Source organism: Balaenoptera physalus (assembly GCF_965194825.1).
Source record: "Balaenoptera physalus genome assembly, chromosome: 8".
Lineage (NCBI taxonomy): Eukaryota > Metazoa > Chordata > Mammalia > Artiodactyla > Balaenopteridae > Balaenoptera > Balaenoptera physalus.
In genome coordinates, this window is record NC_138887.1 from 69,306,379 (window position 1) to 69,331,799 (window position 25,421).

Here is a 25,421-nt window from a genome sequence, read left to right on the forward strand (position 1 = left end):
AGCAGTCACTCATATTGAAGTGACTCTACAGGCAAAGGCAACAGGAGCAGCAGCAGAAGCAAAACAGGGGTGATGGGAGAGAAGTTTTAGGAAGAACCTTGGCTATGTAGTCAAGCCGAGTGTCAAAGTGGGAGACGAGCACCACAGAAGTCTCCTATGGTAGCTAACTGCTCTAACAATAGTCTGAAGTGTTTTGTTTTTTTTGTTATTTTTAAGTCCCTTTAGGGTACATTTTTGCTTTCCTGGAAGCCTTACAGTTCAGCCTAACCATAAGTACTCACTGAATGGGCTCTTCTCAGTTTTGAAAGCTCAGCCCCTTTATTAATGCGTGTCATAAGGCTACTTTCTCCAAAAGGACTAAGGTCCATGCTGATGGTCTGATGTCCCCAATGGACTTGATGGAGGCTCCCTTCCCAGTATCCTCAAGCCTATTTTCCATAGGAATCATCTCCTTCTGGGGTCCTATATGCCTTTCCTGCAATTGCCAGGAGGTTCTGCCGGGAGACTGCTATATTATGCTTTCATAAAAAGCAGACTAAGGAGGAATGAGATGGACATCTGTTGTGTGCTCCCGTACAGCAATTTTCCTCCTTTCTTGGGTAAGAAAACCCTGATTTCCTTGGGAACTTCCCCAGCACGTGTAGTCCTGGAAGGACTTGGAAATGAAGGTGACCTCCCTGCTACCTTCCTTCAGCCACCAACACACATACCACCTGGCACAAGTCAGGCAAATCAGTCTCTCTTTTCCAGGGGTCTGGATCTTGAGTGGACCGACACAGACAGGAATATGTGTAAAGCTGACACATGGCAGTTATCTGCAGAGACTGTCCGTTGGTTCCTGTTACCCAGATCCCCAGAGCTGCCTTCATCCCTTTCCTTCCTGAGGCCTAACTGTTCAACATTTTCTTTGACTCTCTGAGCTACCTAGGATATTTCTAATAACTTTTTTCCTTAAGTTAGTCAGCTCCTGTTGTTTACATCCAAAGAATTCTAATTGACACACAAAGTTTATTAGATAATGTTTTCTATTGAGCAAAGCTTGGAGGAAATGTCCTTTAACAATGTCAGTCCAGGGCTTCCCTGGTGGTGCAGTGGTTAAGACTCTGGCTGCCAATGCAGGGGACACGGGTTCGAGCCCTGGTCCGGGAAGATCTCACGTGCTGCGGAGCAACTAAGCCCATGTGCCACAACTATTGAGCCTGCACTCTAGAGCCCGCGTGCCACAACTACTGAAGCCCGCACGCCTAGAGCCTGTGCTCCACAACAAGAGAAGCCACTGCAATGAAAAGCCCGCGCACCGCAACTAAGAGTAGCCCCCGCTCGCCACAACTAGAGAAAGCCTGCGCACAGCAACGAAGACCCAACACAGCCAAAAATAAAATAAATTAAAAAAAACACCAACCAAACAAACAAAAAACAATGTCAGTTCAAAATAATAAGAAAGGACATACAGTTAAATCTCTGGCTTCCAGTTCACATGGAAACCAGACTATGTTCTCCCAGGAGACTCTTGCTTTATTAAGACTACTGATCATTTTGCCCAGCACTGATAGGTGGTCAGAATAAACGGCCACAAAGATAATGGGTCTTTGACCTTGATTTTCATTATGTGACTATTTTTCTTCTCAATGGGAACAGATGATGTTGACTTCACAGCTCTTCTCAAACTTGTTTTTACTGACAAACAAAAAGAGAACAGCTTTGTTTCATTCTGTTTACAGAGAAATGTGATTAGGAGCTTCGTAAATCTAAAGACTATTTCTCCACAAAGTCCACTGTTCTATAAAAATCACAGATATTAAGTGGGATACTATGCTCTTCTTGACATAAAAGTCACCCATTTGCTTCCAATTCTTTGGGCTTGTGGTGCTCCATTTGTAGCCACACCAAGGAATAAAGTCTTTGGGCAACATAGCAAGAAAAGAACATGGTTATAACTATACTTCTAGAAAAACATCTGGGATGGGGACTAGGAGGCACTTCCTGAATATCTGCATTGGAACATATGCTTGTAGATACTGGAGACTGATTTTATTTTAGAAATCAGATATCCTTAGGAGCTCTTTATTCTGCAAAACAGCAGGTCACACTGAGAAATATGATCATTCTAAAAATGCTTGCCTGTTCTTATTTTCAGATGATTGCCCACATGGAAAATCCAAGAGAATCTACAAGCTATGAGAATAAATGAGTTCAAAAAGTTTTCTTGATTCCAAATCAATACTGTTCTCATGTGCTAGTCATAACCAATTGGAAAATGTAATTGAAACGAAGGTCCCATCTACAATATCATAAAAGCTACAGGTATAAATCTATCAGCTTCAAATATCAACATAACTCCCCAAACAACATTGAATGTAAAGAATAAACTGCAGAATGGTAGATACAAGATATTTATATAAATGATAATTTATCTTTTTAGATAGATACAAAACATATTAAAAAATTTAAATGCTACAGTACTATATAAACATTTATGGATTAATGTAAAAATTTTAGGTTGCTGGTTACCTCTGAGCAGTGCAAGAAAAGAATGGGATGGGGGAAACATTCACTGGGACTTTATTACTTAAGAAAAAATCTGAAGCAAACATATGGTAAAATGATAAGGTGTGTTGTAGCTGGATGGTGAATATCATTATTATTTTCTTCAGGGGATCATCATTATTTACTATAACTTTATATTTCATAAAAAATGTTTTTAAATGCCACTGTAATTATAAGGAATAGGACAAAAATTTTTTATTGTTCTCTTTTGCCAAGTGGAGAATCCAAGTGTGAAGGTGTGAATGGTTTTGTTTTTCTTAGGCACTTCAACAGCAATTTAGTCAGAGATGAAGCATGAAACAAGTTGGAACCTACGTGACCAGAGTTGATGCTCTTTAGACAAACAACCTTCTACAATTCCCCTTACGGAGAAAATTATCCCTCCAGCTTTTTTAAAACAGAAGTGGTTTTCGTGGCCCTGGACTAGGGAGAAAAATGTCCTGAGTCCTGGTGCCAATTTTACCACTATTTGGTGACCTTGGAGAAGTTACTTTCTCTTGTCCTCAGTTTCTTCTTTTGTACAATAAAATGCAGGTACTCCCTGGTTCCCCTTCTCATAGGCTTGTTGCGCAGAATAAATGAGGTAATGCACATGTGAGACTGTTTACTGTTGCAAAAATGTTAGAGCATCCTGTGTACACAGTTTTCACTGACTCTCAGACTGAATGTTATGAAAAGCCATGTAGTTAAGATGTTGCGGGAGTGCAAAGACAATCACTTTTGGGGGAAAAAGAGTAAACTCTGCCTAGTATCAAAGGCTTGATATCAGGAGAATGATAATGTACAAAGAGGATTTAATCCCAAGGATTCTCTTTAGAAGAAAGTGTACAGAGATGTTATTTTAGTGCTTTTTTCCCTAAGTTACTAGAGGATATTATTTGAAGAATTTCATTCTTATCAGACTGAGATGTTTGGTAGAAATTAAGATGATTTAGGTTATTTTTGTTGGGATAAAGGCTATCCTCTGGGAGTTACTTTAACTGGAAAGAGAATGTCAACTATTTTTAAATTTTTATCTACAGACGTAGAAAGGCAGTGGTTAAAAGCACGAACTCAGTAGTTCCACTGTCTGGGTTTGAATCCAGACTCTGCCACTTGTAACTGATGCCACCTTATTAACCACTTTCCCTCAGTCTCTTCCTAAGTGAAATGGAGATGATGATGGTACCTAACTTTAGGCCATTGGGGTTTTAGAGAAGGCAATCGTACCTCTCCCCAGGGGTGGACCTAGGTTTTGTGGGGTCTGAAGTTTATATTTTTGAGGGATCTCTTTAAGAGAAAGAATATAAAATTATAAATACAAAGTTATAGGGCCACAGAAGGAGCCCTGAAACTTAAGCTTTATTACCTTCGTGGTATATCTACCTCTACCTTTCTCTACCCTCCAAGCCAGGAACCCACTGAGAAAGTATACACAGTTGGAGATCAAAACACAGCCAAACAATCCTTTATCTACAATTCAAAATTCAAAAAGTTCTAAAAACCAAAAGTGTTTTTGTAACCCATTTGACAGTAAAAATCTGGTCTGACTTAATATGATATAGTCTTAATTTATCCAACTCTGTGTGAATATTCATACCTTTTATTGCAGAAATAACAATGTGTTTGACAATGAGGAGTTGTCCCAGAACCTGTAAATGAACCATAGAACCTTTCTAAAATCGGAAAATGTCTCAAATTTGAGACCCACCTGGTCCCAGGAGTTTCAGATAAGGAATTGTGTACAGTGTCAGGCATATTACAGATAGAGCTGAATTGAGGAACACATCGGAACCCCAGGAGTACAGGGGCAGGGTTCTCCGGTGTGTATGGAGGGGCAGAGAACCCCCTGGACTAGGGAACAGGTCTCCCTAGGGAATGAGCCGCTGCTGCTTTTCCTTGTCTCAAAATTACCAAGCTCATCCCACGCTTGTCCTGAGGAGGAAGGAGCTACATGAGGGGCAGATTTGAGAAGCCCAAAGAGTCACTCCCAAAGGAGAACCTGGAGAGTAGAGAAGAAACACGGCAAACAGGAAAAAATGTCCCCCTCTGAGAACAGGGTTATTGTGAAGACGAAATAAAACCATGACTTAAAGAGCTTAGCCTTGTTCCTGACCCATAGGAAGCCTCAGTAGAAGCTGGGGCCACTGTTATGGTCATATATAAACCTCATGCACCGAGTAATTTCCCTTTGGCCTCACTCTCAGGATAGCTTGACCCTTCCCAACTCTGGTCTCTTTCTTGGAGGGTGAGGGAGCTATTTAGAACAGTTAGATCACCTTCAAAACAGTGATGGCTCTTAAGGGATAGATTTCACCTTGTGGTTTCATTTTTTTTTTTCTCCTTCTCTCATATTTTCTTTGTCCTGATTGCTTCATCCACTTATTTTATATTTTACTTTATCTGGTTACATTTTACTTATTTTTAAACTTTGTGTGTTTTTTTTCTCCTTCTCTCATATTTTCTTTGTCCTGATTGCTTCATCCACTTATTTTATATTTTACTTTATCTGGTTACATTTTACTTATTTTTAAACTTTGTGTGTTTTTACTAATGGAACAAGGCTGAGTATAATTATATACATAATTTTAAAAGAATTCAAAGAACGTCAAAAGTATTTGCTACTTATTCCACATAAAATATAGATGAAATCAGTCACGTACGGAGGAGAAATCCTAGGATTAAGAGGTCTTGCATGACTGAAATTTGGTGGAGGAAATAACCTTCATGTCAGATATTTTTGTATCCAATTATCTTCTGGCTCCATGAACCAGGAATTTCTCCTTTTAAAACTATTAAGGAGTATATCATCTTATTTTATAAGAAATGCCTGATGAATCAAACATCTTAATGATAAAATAGGTTGTTGGAGTGGGGAAGAGAGAGTGGGCAGTGCTAGGCTTTTGGGTAAGTAAATCATAAGCTACATGAAATTACAGTTAATGTATCTGACAGAGATCTGTACACAGGAATTAATCAACCCTAGTATATATATAATTTTTTACTTTTTATAATCACAAATACAACGTGTATCCACTGTAAAGTATTTGGGAAGTAGAAATTAGCACAAAAGAAAACAATAAAAATTACCCAAATCCTTCAACTCTGAGATCATTGTTAACATTTTGGTGTATATCCACCCAGTCTTTTTTCTTTACACAGACATTCTTCTATTTTCTAAAGTGGGATCATGTTTTATTTCTCGTTTATAACTTGCTTTTTCAGTTAACTACAGATCCTAAAATATCTTCCCATGTTATTAACTATTACTTTAAAATAATTTTTATAACATACATAATACATGTTCATGGTAATATGTTCAAGTTGTAGAAAACTGTGCTATAGAGACAAAAGTAAAATTCTACTTATCTCACCAATATCTCATATGCACTCCCTAGAAGTGTCCACTGCTAATAGTTGTATGCGTGCACACGTGTAAATGTGTGTACTATACATCCTTTCAGATAGTTTCTGTGCCTTTGCAGGGAAATAATTTTTCTACATAAAAGGAATCATATTATCAATATTATTCTACCCTTTGCATATTTTTGACATCTTTTCTTATCAGTATGGATACCTACCTCAATCTTAAGAGCTATATTTACATTTACCAATCTCCTTTACATTGTTAGGGGAAAACAAAGTTACCTACTTTACTAAAATACCACATAGATAAAAGACTAAACGTAAAAAACTAAACAAAAACAAAAAACTATAAATAACATACATGAGTATGTTCCATAACTAAACATACACAATTTTTAATTTTTATCCTCTGGGAGAGGAGACAGCCTTTTAAAATATGACATAAAACAACAATTATAAAGGAAAAAACTGATATACCTGACTACATAAATATTAAACCTTTCCAAAGCAAAACAAACAAACAAAAAATCACAAAGTATAAATAATAAATGACAAACTGGGAAAAATATTTTCAATGCAAACTACAGATAAATGACTAATTTCCTCAATGTGTGCTGGCACTTCACTGATAAAGAAAAACAAGGCCAAACAAAATAAAAAACAAAAGAAAGAAAAAGGAAAAAAAGCCGTAAAAAGATGAACTGCCCATTCATAAAGAAACGAAAATTAAAACAAAAATGAACTTTTGGTAATTGTCATTGTTGGTATGATGTGAAGAACTATGTATTCACAGTTACAGTAGAAGTATAAGTTGGTGCAACCGTCTTTGGAGGGTGAATTGATAATATCAACATTCTAAATACACACATCCTTTCACTCAGGAATTCCACTCCTTGGTCTTTATCTCATATAATTAAGTATGTAAAAGGTGTGTATAAGAATATTTGTTATAGTGTGGTTTATATAGCAAGTTCTCACATTTAAATGAATTTTAGGAAAACACGTGAAACCATTTCTCAGAATTACTTAGAATAACCACTAGATGTCACAATTGTTCCACAAAAATAAAGCTATAGCCAAGGTAGAGCAATCAAATATGAAGGCTAGAAAGAACTTTCTATATATAGTCCTTCACTTTAAGATAATTGGTACGTATACATGCCACTCAGTGCAACTCTACAGCAAGGACAGTTTAATATATCACAAAGTACTCTGCAAAACAGAACATTTCACAAAGTGATCTTCAAATTATCTTTTTAAAAAATGTTTTTCTCATAAAGAAGTCTCAATAAATTTTTATATGTTTTTACAAAACTTTAGCCTTAAATGCACTAAAATGGGGTAGGCTTATACGGTGTGATTTGGAAGCTTCCAGGAAGAACTCAGGCTTCAAAGAATCTCACCACAAACATGCATAATACCTTAAATTCCACCACTGAAGATTAATTTTGAGGAATTTAAGGTTTTCCAATCTTTGAAAGTGTTAACTGTAAAATACCTCTGGATGAGGTGAGCCTTCAAGTACTATTGCTGAATAGTTTTAAAGATTCATTGAGTTTAAACAAGAACAAGGCCCACTGTGAAAGAACCATAAAAAGGGTGCCTAGAAAAAGAGATGGGGTGGGGTGACAGCACACTAGAAAGCAGTGGCTCTTAGCCTGGGCTCTGCATGTCCACTCTATTGTCCTTTAAGCTAAATACGACACAATTCAGTGTGATCTTACTTCTGAGAAATGTGAATACTTTGGGGAACCTATGACCCTAGATAACATTTGGCTTATCAAAATCTGTATTGTCACAGATATTTCCTAATGCTCTCATATCGAGCTACATATTTTATGTTGATCTAAAGTAAATAAGCACAAATATATTAGGAAACAGATATCATTTATTTGTTTCTGTACTCATAAACTAATAGCTAAAGCAAATATTGAAACCTAATCCACATTTAGTTCCAATTAAGAAGTTCCAAACACAAGCAACTGCATGTAGACATTGGGCTAAATACATGTTTGGCTTTAAAATAAGAATTTATCAAAGAAAGAAGCAGGAGATGCAAATTAAACAGGAAGGTGAATCAACAGTGTTAGGTGATAACTTTTACAAATAGTTGCTCATTAATTTAGTTTTATATCAAATATAAAATACAATCATAGTAATGAAAAGGGCTAAGAAGATCTCACCTTGGCAAAACAAAATATGGAATATCAAACCTGAAGATGCAGCTGCTTTTTAAAAATCTTTCATTTGCAAGGAATTACATTAACGAAGTGATATGTGTAAAGATGTTTAGCTATAGATACCAGTCAGTTCCTAATACCTTCAGTCCATGGTGCTTTCTATAATTTTTAAAGCAGGTTTACATACTTTATGCGATTTTCTCCTACAAAATTACTGTTTTTGGATTGGTATAAAAAATACTAACAGCCTATTATCAATTTTCTCTATCCAATCTACAGGTCAAACTAAATTAAATATCTTTAACCTTAGGCACTTCAAAAAGAGGAAAATAAGTTTGCCTACTGAGTTTGTGGACAAATTTTTTAAAGCTAGAGATGACATCAGTACCCAGTCCCCTAGCCACCTATCCCCCAGCTCAGAGTAGAACCCACTCACAGCTCAGGCACGTGTCTCTTTCAGATGGACATGGCTTATAACTGATGAAATAGTAATACCTTTTCCTGAACCATGCCATGTTCCATTTTTCCTGTCCTAGAGCTAAAGGGTAAGGGCTGCATCTTTATCCTAACATGATGGAAGAACAGTGTGGTAGCTCTATACTGTTTAAGGGCTAGGTCTCTTTTTGCCCCTAATTTATTTTATGTCATATTATTGGAGAACTGTGCAAATACACACCCTTCTCTCTTATAGACCGGGGGTCTTCTAAGTGGGATGCACCCATGATGATCCACTAGGGCAGTGGTCCACAAATTCCAACCCAGCCAAGTCCAGCCTACCACTTTTCTTTTCTCGAAATGTTTTATTGAGGTAAGATACACATAACATAAAATTTACTATCTAAACCATGGTTAAGTGGACAGTGCAGTGGTATTAAATACATCCTAATGTTGTGCAACCGACACCAAGGGCTGAGTAATTTGTAGCGTCTCCTCCACCCACTCAAACTCCTGTCCATCAGAGCAATGTCAACTTTTCACTGGGCCCCTTCCGCAAGTTAAATAAGTTGTTTCTCATTCCCATATTTGGCCCTAAAATTGTAGTAAAAGGGGAGGGGCAGGTCTTATAACTATTGGCCCAATTTGTGTTCCCTTGAACTTGTAATGCATTTTGAAGAGACATACTTGTTATCTAAATCCAAACATTAGCATGGACTGCACTCTTGTTTTTTCTGGGGATACAAACCATCTATAAAGGAAGCTTCTGATATGCAACATGACACCTTGCTTCACCTTCTTCATTCTCAGCCCCAACATTAGGTAAGAGTGAGCAGAACTTAAAGAAAAATCCATTGCACCCTCACAACCACCTTTTAAAAGAAGTAAGGTGGGCCTTCCCTGGTGGCGCAGTGGTTGAGAATCTTCCTGCCAATGTAGGGGACACGGGTTCGAGCCCTGGTCTGGGAAGATCCCACATGCCACGGAGCAACTAAGCCCATGCGCCACAACTACTGAGCCTGCGCGTCGAGCCTGTGCTCCGCAACAAGAGAGGCCGCGATAGTGAGAGGCCCGCGCACCGCGATGAAGAGTGGCCTCCGCTCGCCGCAACTAGAAAAAAGCCCTCGCACAGAAACGAAGACCCGACACAAACAAAAATAAATAAATAAATAAATAAATTTATTAAAAAAAAAGAAGTAAGGTGGATGTTACTGGTCTCAACGTACAGATGTAGAAACTGAGAAACAGGAGCAGGGATTTTCACATGTCTGCGCAAGGTTGCCCACTTAGTGAGACAAGACCTGGAACTATAGAGATCTCAGTGCTCCTGACTCCACATCCAATGCTCTCTCTCCGCTACATCCCACTGGAATAAATTAAGAATTTCAAGACAGCAACCAGACTATTAAACCAAGGGTAGAGCCCTGCTAAGCACAGGGCCTCACGTGACTGCACAGGTCCCATGAAGCCAGTCCTGCCCTCATGACACAATGCCTTCCAAAAGCACAGATCCAGCGGGGGCTGGGGGAGTGCAGGGGGGTGCTTCTTATATGTCCTTGTTATGATTTGTCTCTATGCCACAGTAAAAGCATTGCTAATTTCTCTTGGCAGTGAGAGTGACTTTGCTTCTAACAAAAAATTCAGAGGCATCTGTAGAAACAAAAACAAATATATAAACAGAAAAAAAAGGCTGCCAGTCTCTTGATAAGTGACTGACAATAGCAGGCTTTCTAAGTAAAGATGATTTTTTTTTCTTTGCCATTTTTCTCTTTGGAACATCTTAAACTTCGATTCCTTTACTTCCTTAACAATCACATACTTTACAGGCCAAGTGTTAGGAAAGCAATCAGATTAACTTTACTGCACTGAAATATCAATACAATTCAGCTTCCCTCTCCCAGCTTCCTTATCTCACAATTGCTGCCACAGGCTTTTATCTTGCTGTTTGTTCTACCAAAGGGAGGTATTACCTGTCAACTCAACAGCCTAATGAGTCTCAGAATCAGCTATTTCCTCATCTACCTAGGAAACTATCAGTTTTATTTTCTTCCTGAAGGGCTGACCCCAGAAATAATTGGACGGTTAGATAAAAACAAATGATTTTTTTATAGGTATGGTTTATTTGTTCCTGGTAACCAGAGAACAACATAACCACTATGTATATCAGATTTGACTGTAAATGCATTTAACATCTATTCCAACCTCCATGAATCTTTATTCTTCAGTTTATTTCCCTGATAACAAAGGCAGTCACTTATAACCTAACCAGAATTAGAGAGAACTCTGCTCCCAACCTAAGCTCAGATCCTTCTCACCTCCCACCCCCAACATACACACTTCAGATTAGGCTCTTTTACCACATTTTGGCAAAAATATTCAGCACTTTCCAAGGGAATCTGGGATCATGAGAGGGATTTTTTTCTTATATGGAGCAAGGAAATCTCACAATACCTCTTCATAGCATTAAAACAAATATTCCTCAAGATTGACCCCCTGCATTTGCTTTATGCTCTTTTTTAGTCATCTATTGCTGTATATCAAATTGCCCCCCAAACACAGCATCTTAAAACAACAATAAGCATTATTTCACACAGGGTGTGTGGGTCAGGAAGTTGGGGGCAGCTTGGCTGGGTGATTCTGGCTTGGGATCTTTCAATCAGGTTGCAATCAAGATGTTGGCCAGGGCTGCAGTGATCTGAAATCTGCTTCCAACATGGCTTTCTTACATGGCTGGCAAATTGGTACTGGCTGTTGGTAGGAGGCCTTGGTTTTTCCTAAATTAACCATAGGGCTGTGTATGTCCTCACAACATGGCAGCTGGCTTCCCCTCAGAGCAAGTGATCCAAGATAGACAGGCAGACGCTACAACATCTTTTATGACCTATGCCTCAGAAGTCACAGGCTATCATTTCTGCCAAATTTTATTGGTAACACATGTCAGCCCTGTTCAGTGTGGGATAGGACTGCATAAGGATATGAATACCAGGAAGCAGGGATCATTGGGGGCCATCTTAAAGGCTAGCTATCACATTCATCATGCCATACAGGAAACAGAAATTCCTTGAATAAGGTATGTAACCAATCTAGAGGTCCCTGAGAGGGGATATTCCCTATTATTTATTCTTGAATTTGCATTGTTACACATTAGACTTGTGAGATATTGTGTCAATAATTGCTAAAAGTCTGATCAGCTGTGGACACAGTGAAAAAAATCTCTTTCTAGATAACTTGTGTGGCTGTGCTATGCCAGGCAGTTTGTTTTTCCTGGCTCTATATTCTTTGATGTACTCTTATCTGTTCTACTGCACAAGACCTACCACTCAGACTTAAAACAAGAGTTTAGACTCTGTTCTGAGAGGTAATTGCTGAATTATTTCAAGTAGAGGAGAGACTAGGTCATACTTGCATTCATTAGGTTCCTTCTGTTGTCTGTGTACAGGATGGGTTGGTGGTGTGGAGGGACATAGAGCAATACTGGAGGTAGAGAGACCCATTAAAAGTCTATTTCAGAGAGTCCCTTTATCACAGATAAGGTTTTACAGCTCTCAGCACTTGCTATAATTCCCAGTTTCCCAGGGGGGGAGGGAGGAAAGAAGATAAAAGGAAAAAAAAAACAAACTCTTAACTTGTAGCATTTGCCAATTTCTGTGGCATCAATACTTCCACCACGGCCAATTTCAAACTACCAACATGATGTCACTGGGAGAAGAGCTGGGAAGAGATGTGCACAACCGGCCGGTACCACCGGGCTCCAGCATCCACTGCTACCTTCGAGCTGTTAAAGCAGAAGCAGCCAGGAGCAGGTTAGCAGGTCAGAACGTGAGCCAAAGCCCTCATTCACGTGGCCATCAAGGGGAAAGACAGGCTTCCTAGGCACCTGCTCACCCCAGAGGGGGACTGCCAGGACCCGGGGTCTCCACTATCTGCAGAAACTTCCTGGTGCTAAACTCCCCACCTGGACTGTCCAGAACACAGGATTAGCCTGAGAATGAGGACAAGAAAAGGGACATGGGGATAGAGGCAAAAATTATTTTTAAATTTAAATGAATTAACTGTATTTATTTACTAGAAGTACCCTTTCAAACTGTTAAAGAGTGACTCTTGGAGCGAGGCCACTATATATAAAGCAGTTGAAGTATCAATAATGCCTTTTCTCTTAATGAGAAGCTGTTAACTTTTTTCTATAAAGCAAAACCCTGAAGACATGAATCTATATTTTTTTCTATAGAGGATTTTAGTGAACAAGGACCACTCAAAATCATGATTACTACATTCCTGCTAACAGGACCCAGTCATACTGGGTTTTTCATACAAAATAAGAAAAAATTTCTCTCCTCATTCACCATCTCATTTTCTTCGTCAAAATTTGCTGAAGGATTTGTTTCACATAACAGTCTGGAAAGCTGGCATATTTCCAAACAAATTAAAACAAACAAACCCAAATTTCCTGTTAATAGCAGATTTGGATATGACTACTAGGCAGGCTATAGTTGTGCTTTTTCTCTCTGAGTTCCACAGTCCTGCAGTGAGGTTTTAAAGGGCTCTGGCATGCTATGTCACTGACAGAGAACCTTCCTGGGCTGGAGGGTGGTGAGACACCCACCAGGACAGGGAGAATGACCTTCTACTAGAAAGGTTACTCCAGTGTGGGGCAGGGGAAAGAAGCGGAGATAGCCCTTAGGCTAACCTATCAGTATACTTCAGGATTGAAGATACTGCTAAGCAATGAAATGGGACAGCTAATTAAGATCCCATGAGTCCTGTGGTTCTGTCACTTTGATTTACATCTCTTCTGCAAGGGCCTTTCCTTTTTATTTTTCCCAGAGAAACCTGACACAAGCTCTTCAAGTTCTCTCCTAAAAGAGTTACTGTAGGAAATATTTTAGAGACAACTTAGGCTGTAAGGTTTTATGCTTTTCTATTAAAATGAAGAGGTGTGAGATCAGGAGAGGTAGAGGAGGAGGCAAAAAGTAAAAGTGGAACTGACAAACCGCACGTTTCCTCAAGATTAGTCTCAAGCTATGTATTTTTAATGGAAACACCACAAAAGCAATGATCTGACCTTCTTGTTGCATATTAGAAGGTGCATGGTGTTGATTTGTTGTATTGGTGATTAATTTAATCACTTGGTTAAGGCTGTGTCTGCCAAGTTTATCCACTAATAAAGTTACTACTTTTCCCTCCGAAATTAGTAATTTGTGGAGCAGTATTTTGAGACAACGTAAATATCCTTTCTCATCAAACTTTCACCAACTAGTTTCAATTCTATTGATGTTTTCCCAACTCCATCTATTTTTCCATATTTATTTGGTATTTTACTGTAAGAAACAACTTTTCTTTCTTCCCATTTGTATCAGTAGGGATGCATGGATTTTTGCTTTATTCAATGGATTATAACCCATTACTATTATTTTGATGCTCAGATTGTCCCAGATTTGGCCAGTGGGAACCTCTTTAAGCCGGCTTCTGTGTAATTGGATAAGTCCCCATATTCTTTGACCATTTCCTTTACGGAAGACGATGTGCTGGGCTCATCTTGTACTTTCCCTACCCCAGGAGTGGAATCGGTCTTTTCTCCAAGGAGCTCTGTGTAGGGTTTTTTTAAAAACACTGGTCTCGGATAGTGGTTGCAAGGCATCTATATTTCTCACTTGTGGTTCGTAAATCAGTCTCTTGTGAATTTGGTTAGCATGAAGAGTTTCTCTAGCATTTCAGCCACCCTCAGTGAGACTGTGCAACCAAGGGGCAGACTCCGGACTGTGGTGCATTAGTATAATCAGCTATGGGGATGGCCAGCTTGAAGCAGCTTTGGATTTCCAGCGCAACGTACGGCTCTGGCATCTAATGTCCCACCAGAGAGCCTTGGGTTCAGTAAGGAGTGCTTGTGAATGCTCTCACCAGCAGGCAGAAAACTAAGAGCTCATTCCAGGCTCCAGAAATTCTGAGGTGACTTACCTGTTAGGACTGCTTTTCCTGTTAACCTCGAGGTCTGAAGAGTAAGGAAAGATCCTCCCACTTAACCATTTGAGAACTCCCAATCTACAAGATCACAGACCGCTGAAACACTCCATTGATGAGGCAAGTCTGGCACATTTGACTTTATTTGGTGTTTTTTTTGTGGAATGTTGAAATAGTCCAGTGAACTCCAAAGACCACTCTTAGAATTGAAGGGTCCTGATGCTTCTGAAATAATAATGCCAAGTTTTCCAATTCCATTCCAATTGCTATTCTACAGGGCTTTAAATGGTGCTGTGTCTTTTTCAATTTGCACATATTTGAGAAACATTTCTCAAAATATTTCAAATTAAAGCACTGACGAAATGAGGATAGAAACAGAAACTTGTAAAAATACATCTTTTAATAAACATCAAGTACAGTGCAGTTTTATCGAGGTTTTACATTGCAGTTTACAGCAAACATATTATCTGTTATAGTGTATATTTATTTACAAGTAAAGTAAGCTCAGGGTTTTTTTCTCCCATGGTTGGATAAACCAAATCTGGTGGATCATACTACATTTAAGGTTTTCCAAGCTTCTGTAAAAGGCCTTTAACATTAAGAGACTTGTAACAACAAAAAAAGATATCCCCCATCACAATGATAGACTGATGAATGCTCAAAAGTTATTAAAAAGAATTATAAATACTTGATTTCCTTTGATGGCTTTGAAGAATAGCTCCTGATAGCAAATCTGAAATATTAATGACAGTAAGGGAAACAATTGTTTCTTTTGCCAAGTGAATCTATAATAAATACTAATTAGAGGCTACAGATTATGAAAAGAATCCGAAAGATTTTTACAGGAAAAGTTTAACATTTTATATACATGATCCCATGGACTAAAAACTGTCTAGAATATTAATGGCTGAGTCTGCTTTTAACATTGTTTATACAAAGAATGGTGGAATTCGACACTTTAGGACAATTTCAGTGAGAGAGGGGACAGAAATTAATTAGCAAAGGGGGAAATTAATATTAATCTCAAAATTCTACCTGACGCTGTCTTGGAATGATCAAGACTCAGCTATATCTGAGAAGAATTAAAAGAACTGAAGGAAATCAGAAGCTATAGCTAAGAAAACCATAGTTTTGCATGCTTTCAACTGATGGCATTTAAAAATTATACAACTGTATTTACTTGCTATGTACATAAACTAGTGTTTGGAATTAGAAACAAAAGTACCATTTACGTCCACAGAAATACCAGAAGCATACTCAGATTTGCAGAAGAGGCACAATAATCTGTTAACCATGCAACTAGCTGTCTGTGAAATCTGTAATGGATAATAGAACAAAATCCCCATGAACATAGTACTAATGTGTAGCAAATTACATCAAATAAACAGCTCAAATTCATAAGGGTAAACACCCAATATCCCTGAATTTCTAAGCATTCATCTCGGTGTTAACATGGTTTCCTCTAAATGTTACCCCATTAGAAAGATTTTAAATATTCCTCCCTCTTTAATACATCATCATACTTTCAGAGGTGAAAAGGGAACAATTTAATCTTTACCACTTTTGCCCATCCATTCTTATGAATCTGGTATCATGTTATTACAGTGTCTAGGCTAATGTAGGTGCTCTAAAGGATCCAACAAACTGAATTTCTGGGTTCCAAACATTGCTGGTATTGTACAATAAGCCTGTCTGACAGAAAGCCATGTCTCTGGGTGAAATATATTCCTAGATCAATGCTTGAGAAGTGAAGACCAGCTGCCACTGAAGTCAGACTGTTCCCTAATTGTCAGATAACAGTTTGATCTTCTCTTATTAAATTAAAATTTCTTAGTAGATGGGACCGGATCTCATACTTTGCATGTATCCTCTATAGCACCTAGTAAAGTGTTGGGCAAAGATATATCCTCAAGGAAATAATCGGTGATGGGGGCAGGAACTGAATCAAGGGTGAATGCGGTCATGGTGAAGCCATGCCTCACTTCACCCGTCACCCAAAAGGCAGCCACCAGAATGAATCTCTGATGTTGTCACTGAAGAACAGATGCTTGTCCCCTACCACTGTCTAAAGGAGAACTAACCACTCGGGCCTCTTTATTTCTTTCTCTTAATCACTAAGAGATTATACGTGGGCATGAGTACCACTTGGTGGATGATATCTGGAGAAAAGTTTTTCTGCCTCAGAGGAAGCACCAATCCATCACATGGCACTTTAACTTTAATAATACAACTTATAGAACTATTAACTTTTAAAATTATGTTAAATGTTATCCATACTAATAGATATTTTAAATGTTAGGCTTATTCTCTCTGACATCACTTAAAATACATTTTATTTTTAAACACAGGCATGAGGTAGAAGATTAGAACTCACAAAAGAAAGTCATCTTCAAAATACCAAACTCTATTCAATACAATTAGCCCCGAGAAAGAAGTAAGAAAAGTTACAGCCTAAGCTGGTAGACTGGCTACTGTTAAAATATTACCCTTACCTGAAAAAAAATTTTTAATTTGAAATTGCCCTTTTTTCCCAATTTAAGGTACTGTAGCAAAAGGACAATACACATTCTGAGATACTCATAAGGATCGCTTATAAGAGCTTCTCTTAGCAATCATTTTTTACTATGTTGCTCTAAATCACCTCAATTGAGACACAGGTCCTTTCCACCGAAATAACTGATCAGATATCAACCTGGAGGTTAAAAATCCTTCTAGCATAAGAAGATAAAAGGAATGATTCACATTTAAATATTGTACTTTTCATAAAAACTAGCAGCACTTCATCTTACTAAGACATACTAATTTGGCTTCACTGACTGATCAGAAACAAAGGAAAATGTATATAGGTCCAAGATAGCTCCTTGCACAAGGGAAATGTGAGGCTACAAGTTTTCTTTAGCAACTATTTCCCCACTAGGTGGTGTGTGAAACTACTGGAATGTCGATTTCTATGGCAGAGAGGCGGGAGCGTGCTGAATAGGGCTGTGAATATGTATGCATACTGGGAGGATGGGAGTACAGCGGTTGCCAGAAAGGAGAAGGCAAAGATTTGCAGGCACAGTACCAAATAAACAGTAGAAGGGAAGTCGTAAACAAGCCCCCAGCACTAGCAATAGTGACATACACTGCATAGTCAAACATAAAGACTGGCTCGAACTTCTTGTTCAGATGGATGTTATAAAAGATGACCCAGATGGATGGGGAGAGGCTCACAGTACCTGCCAGGAAAAACAGCAGCCCGGCCACCAGATGGCAGCCGGCACTATTGACCAGACACTTGGCCAGTTTGATGTTGGGCACCGAGGACCTGAAGGCGGTGTTACACATTCCAATCAGGCAGAGCAGCAGGGCCCCCGTTGCAATCAGGATGCTGAGGGGCAGGGCAAACTGGAGGACCCGCAGGTCCAGCTGGTCAACTGATGAGTACCAAGTAGTGTCGTACATCAGGCAGTCATTGCCCCCGTCGTACCGGGCACACTTCACCCACAGGCCTGTGTAAACAGTCAGGTTCTTCTCATTTCTGTTGAACGTGATCAGTCGTAATTTTCTCCAGTTGGGAAGCAGAGTCCCCGCAAAGAGGCCTGCTACCGAGGCGATCCCACACAGGAAGGAGAGGACCGTGGCTGCATGGACATCCCGACAGCCCATGGCAGGCAGGCTTGTGCAGTACTGCCAGTCAGACTAGGGGGTGACACACAAGAGGACAAATCATGAGGGGACAACAGGAGAGCACGGTGCTGACTGGAAACACAACCAATGACATCAATGCAAACAGGGAAATTCTGTCCCTTGTCTCCTCTCCATGTACAATATGAATGTATATAAGCACACATGCATGTGACCTCAGAGCACAGCTGCACACACACGATTGCTTACTACTGCCTGGGTCATATAGCAACTAGAGTCTTCACACATGAGTATTTTTCTACACAGTGAATCAGAGGAACAACCAAAATAATTTCAGATTCTCTTAACATCACATCAGAAATTCTCTCAGTTGTCCAAAATCACTCATTCAACAACCACATTTCAAGCACTTTGATGTGTCAGACACTCAAATATATAGGGTCAAAGCACTCATCAACCGTCAACTACAAACACAAATTCGGCTTCAAATGCTCACGCAAATGTAAAATGAGACCAGCATAAAAGACAAAGGCATAGGGAAAGAAGCACTACAGGGCAGCAGAGTGGTTGAGGGCAGACTCTGAGCCAGACTGCTTGGGTTCCAACCCCCAATTACTCACTTACTAGCCAAGTGACCAAAGTCACGTTGGGTCAACAACAATACTTCTGTGTGCCTCATTTTCCTCATCTGTAAAATGGGAAAAGTAACTGTGCCTACCTCACAGGGTTTTCTAAGTATTCAATGAGTTAATGTAATGTCAAATGCTTAAAGTTATATCTGGCGCCTTGTAAGTGTGATGCAAGCATTAACTACTTCTTAGCACTCAGTGATCAGCTCAGTGCTTGGCATCCTGGAGCAGTTCAAAGAACATCTGTTGAATAAACGTTAAATTAAAAAAAAGCAAACATCTCATTCCTATATACCAGGCATACCAGAAAATCACAAAACGTAAATAGACTCCTCTCCAATGAGTTACTCAAACGAAAAAGAGAGAACAAAGGTCCCTGAAATTATTCTACTCATCTACTTCCTGACTGGTTCAAGATGACGGGCATGCATTTCAGGTTATTAAACTATTGGTTATTGGTTATTATACTAATATACTATGATTGGTTAGTCTACTATTACTGCTCATATAAGATGAACACAAAGATTGCTGAAGAAATGACAACCTATCTCTATTAATGCTATTATAAGGAAAAAGAAAAAAAGTAGCCAGGCCTTTCATCTCAAATTAAAAGGCTGTGTTCTTTTTCTGTATACAACAAATTATAAAAACCAGTATATTATTCAGCTTTATTTCTTCAAGAGTTTGAAACTCACTCTCCAAACACCACTCAAATATATTTTCTCTGCCTTCCATCATGCCTCCTATGAGACAACAGAACAGACTATTTTAATTTACTATATATTTAATGCAATCACATGAACTAGGAATAATTTTACTAGCAGAAAACATATACGTATGTGTACATACCTATCCACACACATACATATATGTGTACAATATAAAAATCGGAGTTTAAGCACAAATGACCATTTTTTAAAGTCCTCAAGTTAAGCATAACTAGTTCTAAGTTTCTCTGCTCTTAGTTTACTACTTGTTTATCATGCTGTCTTCTGTCAATATTACCAAAAGTAGTAATTGTTTAAGAAAATGTTATGGATGAAAATACTTCAAACAGAGTAATTATGGTCCTAATTTATTTTTTTCCTGCAAATTTTAAATGCTTAATTTTAGCAACCATCCAACCACCTTAGTCCAACAATGGAAACTCTGGTGCAAGTTTGAGGATGTTTACCCTGGAAAATGCCACTACTGTTGTCAGTCTCTAGAATCCAGCTTCCTGTTGGTTTCTGCTCATTCGCCTGTCCCCCCAGTATACTGTAAGTAACTTGCACAGTGCCTGGCACAAGAGTCATTTTAGGAATATTTGAATAAATAAATACTGGGCCCCGACCTAAGGCCACAGCAACTCACAAAGGTAGGCTATTAATGATGTAGAACTGGACAAGGAAGTAGCCATTACTAAGCAATCATTCATTCAACAGGTATTTACTGAGTATCTAGCACATGCAAAACACTCTGTTAGGCCCTAGAGGGACACTGAGGCCATTAAGATCTGGACCTTGCCCCAGTGTGCTAACAGTCAGACTGAGGGAAAGAATATGCTGTTTTATAAGAACTCAAAATGCTGATAATGAAAGAGATGTCTGATTATTACCTATCAAGTGATTATTGTTAGGTATTAAGCAAAGTGACCCAATAAGATACCTGTTCATAAAAATGTATCATTCAGTGTTAGAGAAAAACTGAGCAATGAAAGAGAATGAAGATTTAATCAATGTTGTAAAGACGTAAGAAAAAGTTTCCCCCAGTTTCTTTCAAAGCTTCAGAACTCCTTCAGATAACCCATGCAAAGTCCTAACCCAATCACAATTCCTTCCTGCTTTCAGAGGTAGGGGACAAATACTTGGAGTATCCATGTAATTGAGATTTCTTCAATCAAGCTGCCCTGTACCCCTGATTCCTACAACGCAAATGGAATGAGACACAAGATCAGTATGAATGACTTTGCTATTGATAAATAAATTTCTGTAGTTCTTAGCCTACAGACTATCAAATGACACTAATAAACAGAGGTGGGTCAATAGTCAATATCTATTTCAGTATCAAGTGTGTTCAAATTTATCCTGCATCAAATCAATACAAGTGTTATATCAGTCCCCTGAATTTGCGTCTGCTGAAGTATTCTTAGCTCAGATCCCAGAGACTAACTAACAGTCCTATTTTAGAGAGCCAACAAGTATACCACGGCATTTTTCAGAAGGGAAATACTATTAACCTCTATTTAACTAAATTTCAGTCTCAGTGCTGGAATTAATGTCCTTGCTCTTTGTAACTTTCTTTGGCTGCTTTACTTTTTATACCCTGCTCTTAACTCCACATATGTATGATTTGATGGTAAGTTGTATATCTCACTAGAGGGATGAAGTAACATTTTATAGGGATAGTTGGGAGAAGGAATATGTTTAGTGATTTAAAACTGAAAGATATTGCTGACTCTTAGAGCTATACCAATTAATTTCGAATCTGGAATAATTTTTTCAAATGCAAATCTGATCATTTCACTACATTTCTTAAAATTCAATAGCTTCCTATTGAATAGCTTCCTCAGAGTAAAGTTTTAAATCTTTCCCATAGTTTCCAAAGTTTTAAATCCCACCATTTGGTTCCTGCCAGATTCTCAATCTCCTTATTGTGTCATCGTCCCACCTTACATATTACTGTCTATGTAGCCATACTGCTTTTCTTTTAACTTCTCAAATTTTGTTTTTCAATTTGGCTAAGGGCTTTTTCTCATGCTGTTTTTCCTCCTAGAACTTTCTTAATCCCATCCTATTCTTTGCTTAGCTAACTTGTACTCATCTTTCTGGTTTCCAGGGAGTCTGGCCCTAAACCTCCCCTCTCTTCCCCCACCCTTCACCTTCCCCCTGCCCCTAGTTACACGCTCTGGCTGCACCTTCGTACTTTTTCTTTGGTAGCAGTGATTATGCTTATATTCCCTGTTCAATGTTTATCTTTCTGACCAGACTGTAAATTTCAGGAGGACAGAGAGCCTTCTGTTTTATTCACTGTGTCCAACACTGGCACATAGAAGGCACTCAATTATTTGTTGAATGAATGAACAAACAAACAAATGGAAGGTCCATGTGAGTATGGTCAGGACACAGAAAGTTAAAAATTTGCTCTAGGATCAGTTCCACTCATTTCATTCATTCACACTCTGTGTTTTGAAGCCTTCAAACTGCTTCTAGAATGCTGCTTTCCATTCTTTATTGGCCAAAGCCTCTCATTTTTAAAAATAAAGTTCATTTTCTTCCCCCAGAAACTTCCCAAGAAAGATGAGGCCATTCCCAGGTATTTATATACAGCCTATGCTTCTAGAAACACATATCTAAGTCTGGCGACACTGGTTAACTTCCACAGTGGTTAGAGATTCGATCAATTATGGCTCTGTTGATTCTCATGTTTTCAACTTAAGAGGTATGTTACATACGGGATTCGCCCCTTGCCATTAAGAATGGTTCATATATCAAATTAATGTTTGCTTATCAAAGTTAAACAATTTATTATATTTTTATTTATATTTCCTCTTTAAAATATTTCTCCCAATGAGGAAAAAAACATCTTTTTGCCATATGAAAACCCCTTATTAGCGACTGCAGCAAATGTGCAAGGCTAAGAACACACTTTAACAATCTGAGGCACACCCATGAACACTAGCTGGCTGACAGTCTTGAGCTGGGTTGTATATACAGATGTTTGGGCTTGCTGTTTCCATCTGAGAGGCAGCTTGGTATTGTAACCCAGGCAACCCCAAGACTCATATGCCAGTCATAAACTACCATTTGCAAACTGGGAAAGTCACTTATGTCCTCTGCATCTTAAATTTCTCAAATGTCCCCCAAGGTAGCTGTGAGATCATAAAGAGTAAAGCCCTTTGTAAAGCAGAATAGGATCAGGAATTTAAGTCTGTAATGATTATTGGTAGGTTTATCTGAGAGCATTCTCTCTGAGAGTAGTTACTGACCAAATCAGACAAGAACTCTGTTCAAAACACCCACTTCACATTTGTCATCTAACTGTTCCACAATGACTTGCAGAGAAGAAGATGGATAAATTTTTGTACACAATTAAAGGTTATCAAAGATATTTCAAATAAAAATATTTTCAAAAGAATATCTTTCCTGTGGTTTGGAATAGAGTTCAAAGAGGTTTGGAGCAGGAATAGTGGCTAAGAGCTTAAAGAATTACCAGATCCATTATTGTATTTTTTCAGGAACAATTCTAAGGAATAGATACATGAGAACACATCTGTAAGAGCAGCTACATTAATCCTTGGTAGTAACACTAGCAGTCCCTTCTACCGTAATTTGGGTTTTCTTAGAAACTGTAGATCATCAACATAGCACTTGCAATGGAGGTTTGTCCTATAACTTTATTTTGTTAAACAAGAGAAAAAGTGTCATCTGATATATGGTAGCAAAAGGAAGAGATATAATCAAGGAATGTACTTACTCTTTGAGGTACTTGATAGTTCTAAAACAACTTTAATCAACTTAGAAGAAATATGTGCACATCTGAACACACAGCACAGATGATCTGGACCTAAAGAAATAGGAAAAGTACTTCAGATTAATATGGTACTAGTTTAAAAACTCAATTTGAATTCACAGGGCATTAGGAAAAGTAATTAGCAATCATCTGAAACCAATGAAATCTTAAACCAAAAAAGGTGGTCAATGAGTTAAAAAAAAAAAAAAAAGGCAGTTTATTCTTAAATTCACACAATATCTATATGTGAGATACAGAAGAAAAAATTAACCCTCATTTTGTGATTCGAGAAGATAGGAAAAATAAGGATAAAAGTCACTTTACTGTCCTAGAAATAGATAATCAATATTAAATGAATTTTTTAGATCCTTTCATGACTATAGTGAAAGAATGGAGGGCCGATGAAACACTGTGTGATCAGTTGTCTTGGCATAAAAGACATTCATGATGTTTCTTTTATACCTTTTAAAAGGATACTGACAACAAAACTAGTCCAAGTTGATTCATACTGTGCCTCCTAATATTTGCGTCTAGAATATTTGAGTTTATAGTGCCACCAATAGCTCAACCCGCCATTTAAACGTTTCCATATATTTTTCTTAAGCATCAACAACTTCCTCTTCAAACACTATTTACCTCAAATAGGAGGATGAGAAGGAAAACTTGTAAACACCTGAAAACTTCCTGGATTAAGGCTATATCACTAGCCCTACTACGATCATTAAGTAGAATGATGTTCCCAACAGTCTGCACAGAAGTGATTTCAATCAGGTGTTTTTTTTTGTTTTTGTTTTTGTTTTTCTCTTTTCCAGATGTATGTCTGGGTTGGTTTCAAGCACAACTGCTCACTACGAAGTTAAGTGAAATCATTTTTATAATAGAAAACACACAACAGGATCTCTGAGCAATCATTTTTAAGTGGGGTCACCAAGTCTGGCTTTCTAATGTCGTGACTAGCCTCTTGCAAAGCCTGTAACACAGAACTTGGGCTTCAGAGGAAAGCAAATCAAGCTTCCAGAGAAGCCTCCCCTCCACCCCCCACTCCCTTTGAGCTGTGTCCTCAGGAGCACCAGAGCGAGCAGAAAAAAAGAAGGAAAAAAAAAAAAAGAGCTTTCCAGGTTAGAACCAGTGGAAAAAGACCGCAAAAGTGACTATGAACGCTCTCAGAAAAACCCATCTCTGCAACACTGAGTGGGTTGAACAGCGAGCAGGTCATCATTACACAACCAGCATAAGCTGCTGATTCAAAAATAGCAACCTGCAGCTCCACACCGCACACCCGGCCAGGCAAGCCCCAAGCCCCTGGCTGCCCCGACCAGACACCTAGACATATTCATACTCCTGGGTCCAAAATAATTTTTTAGAGCTCTACCAAATACCTCCTCACTCAGTGTTCACGTCCGCAAATGTGGTCAGCATTTTTCAAGGCTAAATGACTCCCGTCGTTTAAGCAACCTTACACAAAATCCTCAACTACTTATGCAAAAGATCCAGAAATCGGAACATTCTTGACCAGACCTACCTGTTTCTCACATCCAGAGCATTTTACTCGCCCACACTGAGGAACCTCTTAGACCGTCTCCCTCTCCGCGTCCCAGGAAGTGCGTTCCCAGTGAGCCACACCAGAGGCTTCTGGGACTCGTAGTCAGGTTCCCTAAACCAGAATGTCCTGGATGACTGGGAGACTACAATTCCCAAAATCCACTGGGCTGGCAGTCTCAGGCAATATCCTGGGACCACTTCCCGCCCTCTGCTCCGCTTCCCACCTCCACCATTCCTCTAGCTCCTTCAGTTCCGTCCAGATTTGAGTTATAGGTCTAAAAAACAGTTAACGGAAACAAAACTAAAAATAGTTTTGAGTTGGGTACCAAAGTAAATATTTCCCACTAATGATTTATTTACCACTTTCAGTGGGAAAGGGGGAGGGAGGGTCAGAGTGTTTTTTTGTTTTTATATCATTTTTTTTTCCACCTGCTGTTTCTCAAGTAACTTTAATTCAAAACAATCAATATGCCATTGAGGCATATTTGGAGGTGGCCTGCCCTGGGCAGATGCTGAAGTGTCATGATCACACATACACATAAATGGAGATAAAGTAAATGTGGCAAATACTGATAATCGTTAAATCTAGAGAGAGTACGTATACGGGTGTTCATTGTACTATTCAAATTCTCTGTACCTCTGAACATTTTCAAAATAAAAAGTTTGA

At 38.6% G+C, this 25,421-nt stretch overlaps 1 protein-coding gene across 1 annotated transcript; it reads right to left on the bottom strand.

The window, feature by feature from the left end:
• Nucleotides 1-14,847: 14,847 nt before the first annotated feature.
• CLDN12 (claudin 12) lies at nucleotides 14,848-24,847 on the bottom strand. Its single transcript, XM_082472128.1, has 3 exons — nucleotides 24,735-24,847; nucleotides 23,177-23,266; nucleotides 14,848-18,146 (listed from the first exon to the last, which is right to left on the bottom strand). Exon 3 carries the CDS (start codon nucleotides 18,111-18,113, stop codon nucleotides 17,379-17,381), a length of 735 nt encoding a protein of 244 aa, XP_082328254.1. The 5' UTR covers nucleotides 18,114-18,146; nucleotides 23,177-23,266; nucleotides 24,735-24,847; the 3' UTR covers nucleotides 14,848-17,378.
• Between the last annotated feature and the right edge of the window lie 574 nt (nucleotides 24,848-25,421).

Excerpts from the sequence above, each read along its gene's own strand:
- CLDN12 (XM_082472128.1), bottom strand. The coding sequence starts at position 18,113 with ATGGGCTGTCGGGATGTCCATGCAGCCACGGTCCTCTCCTTCCTGTGT.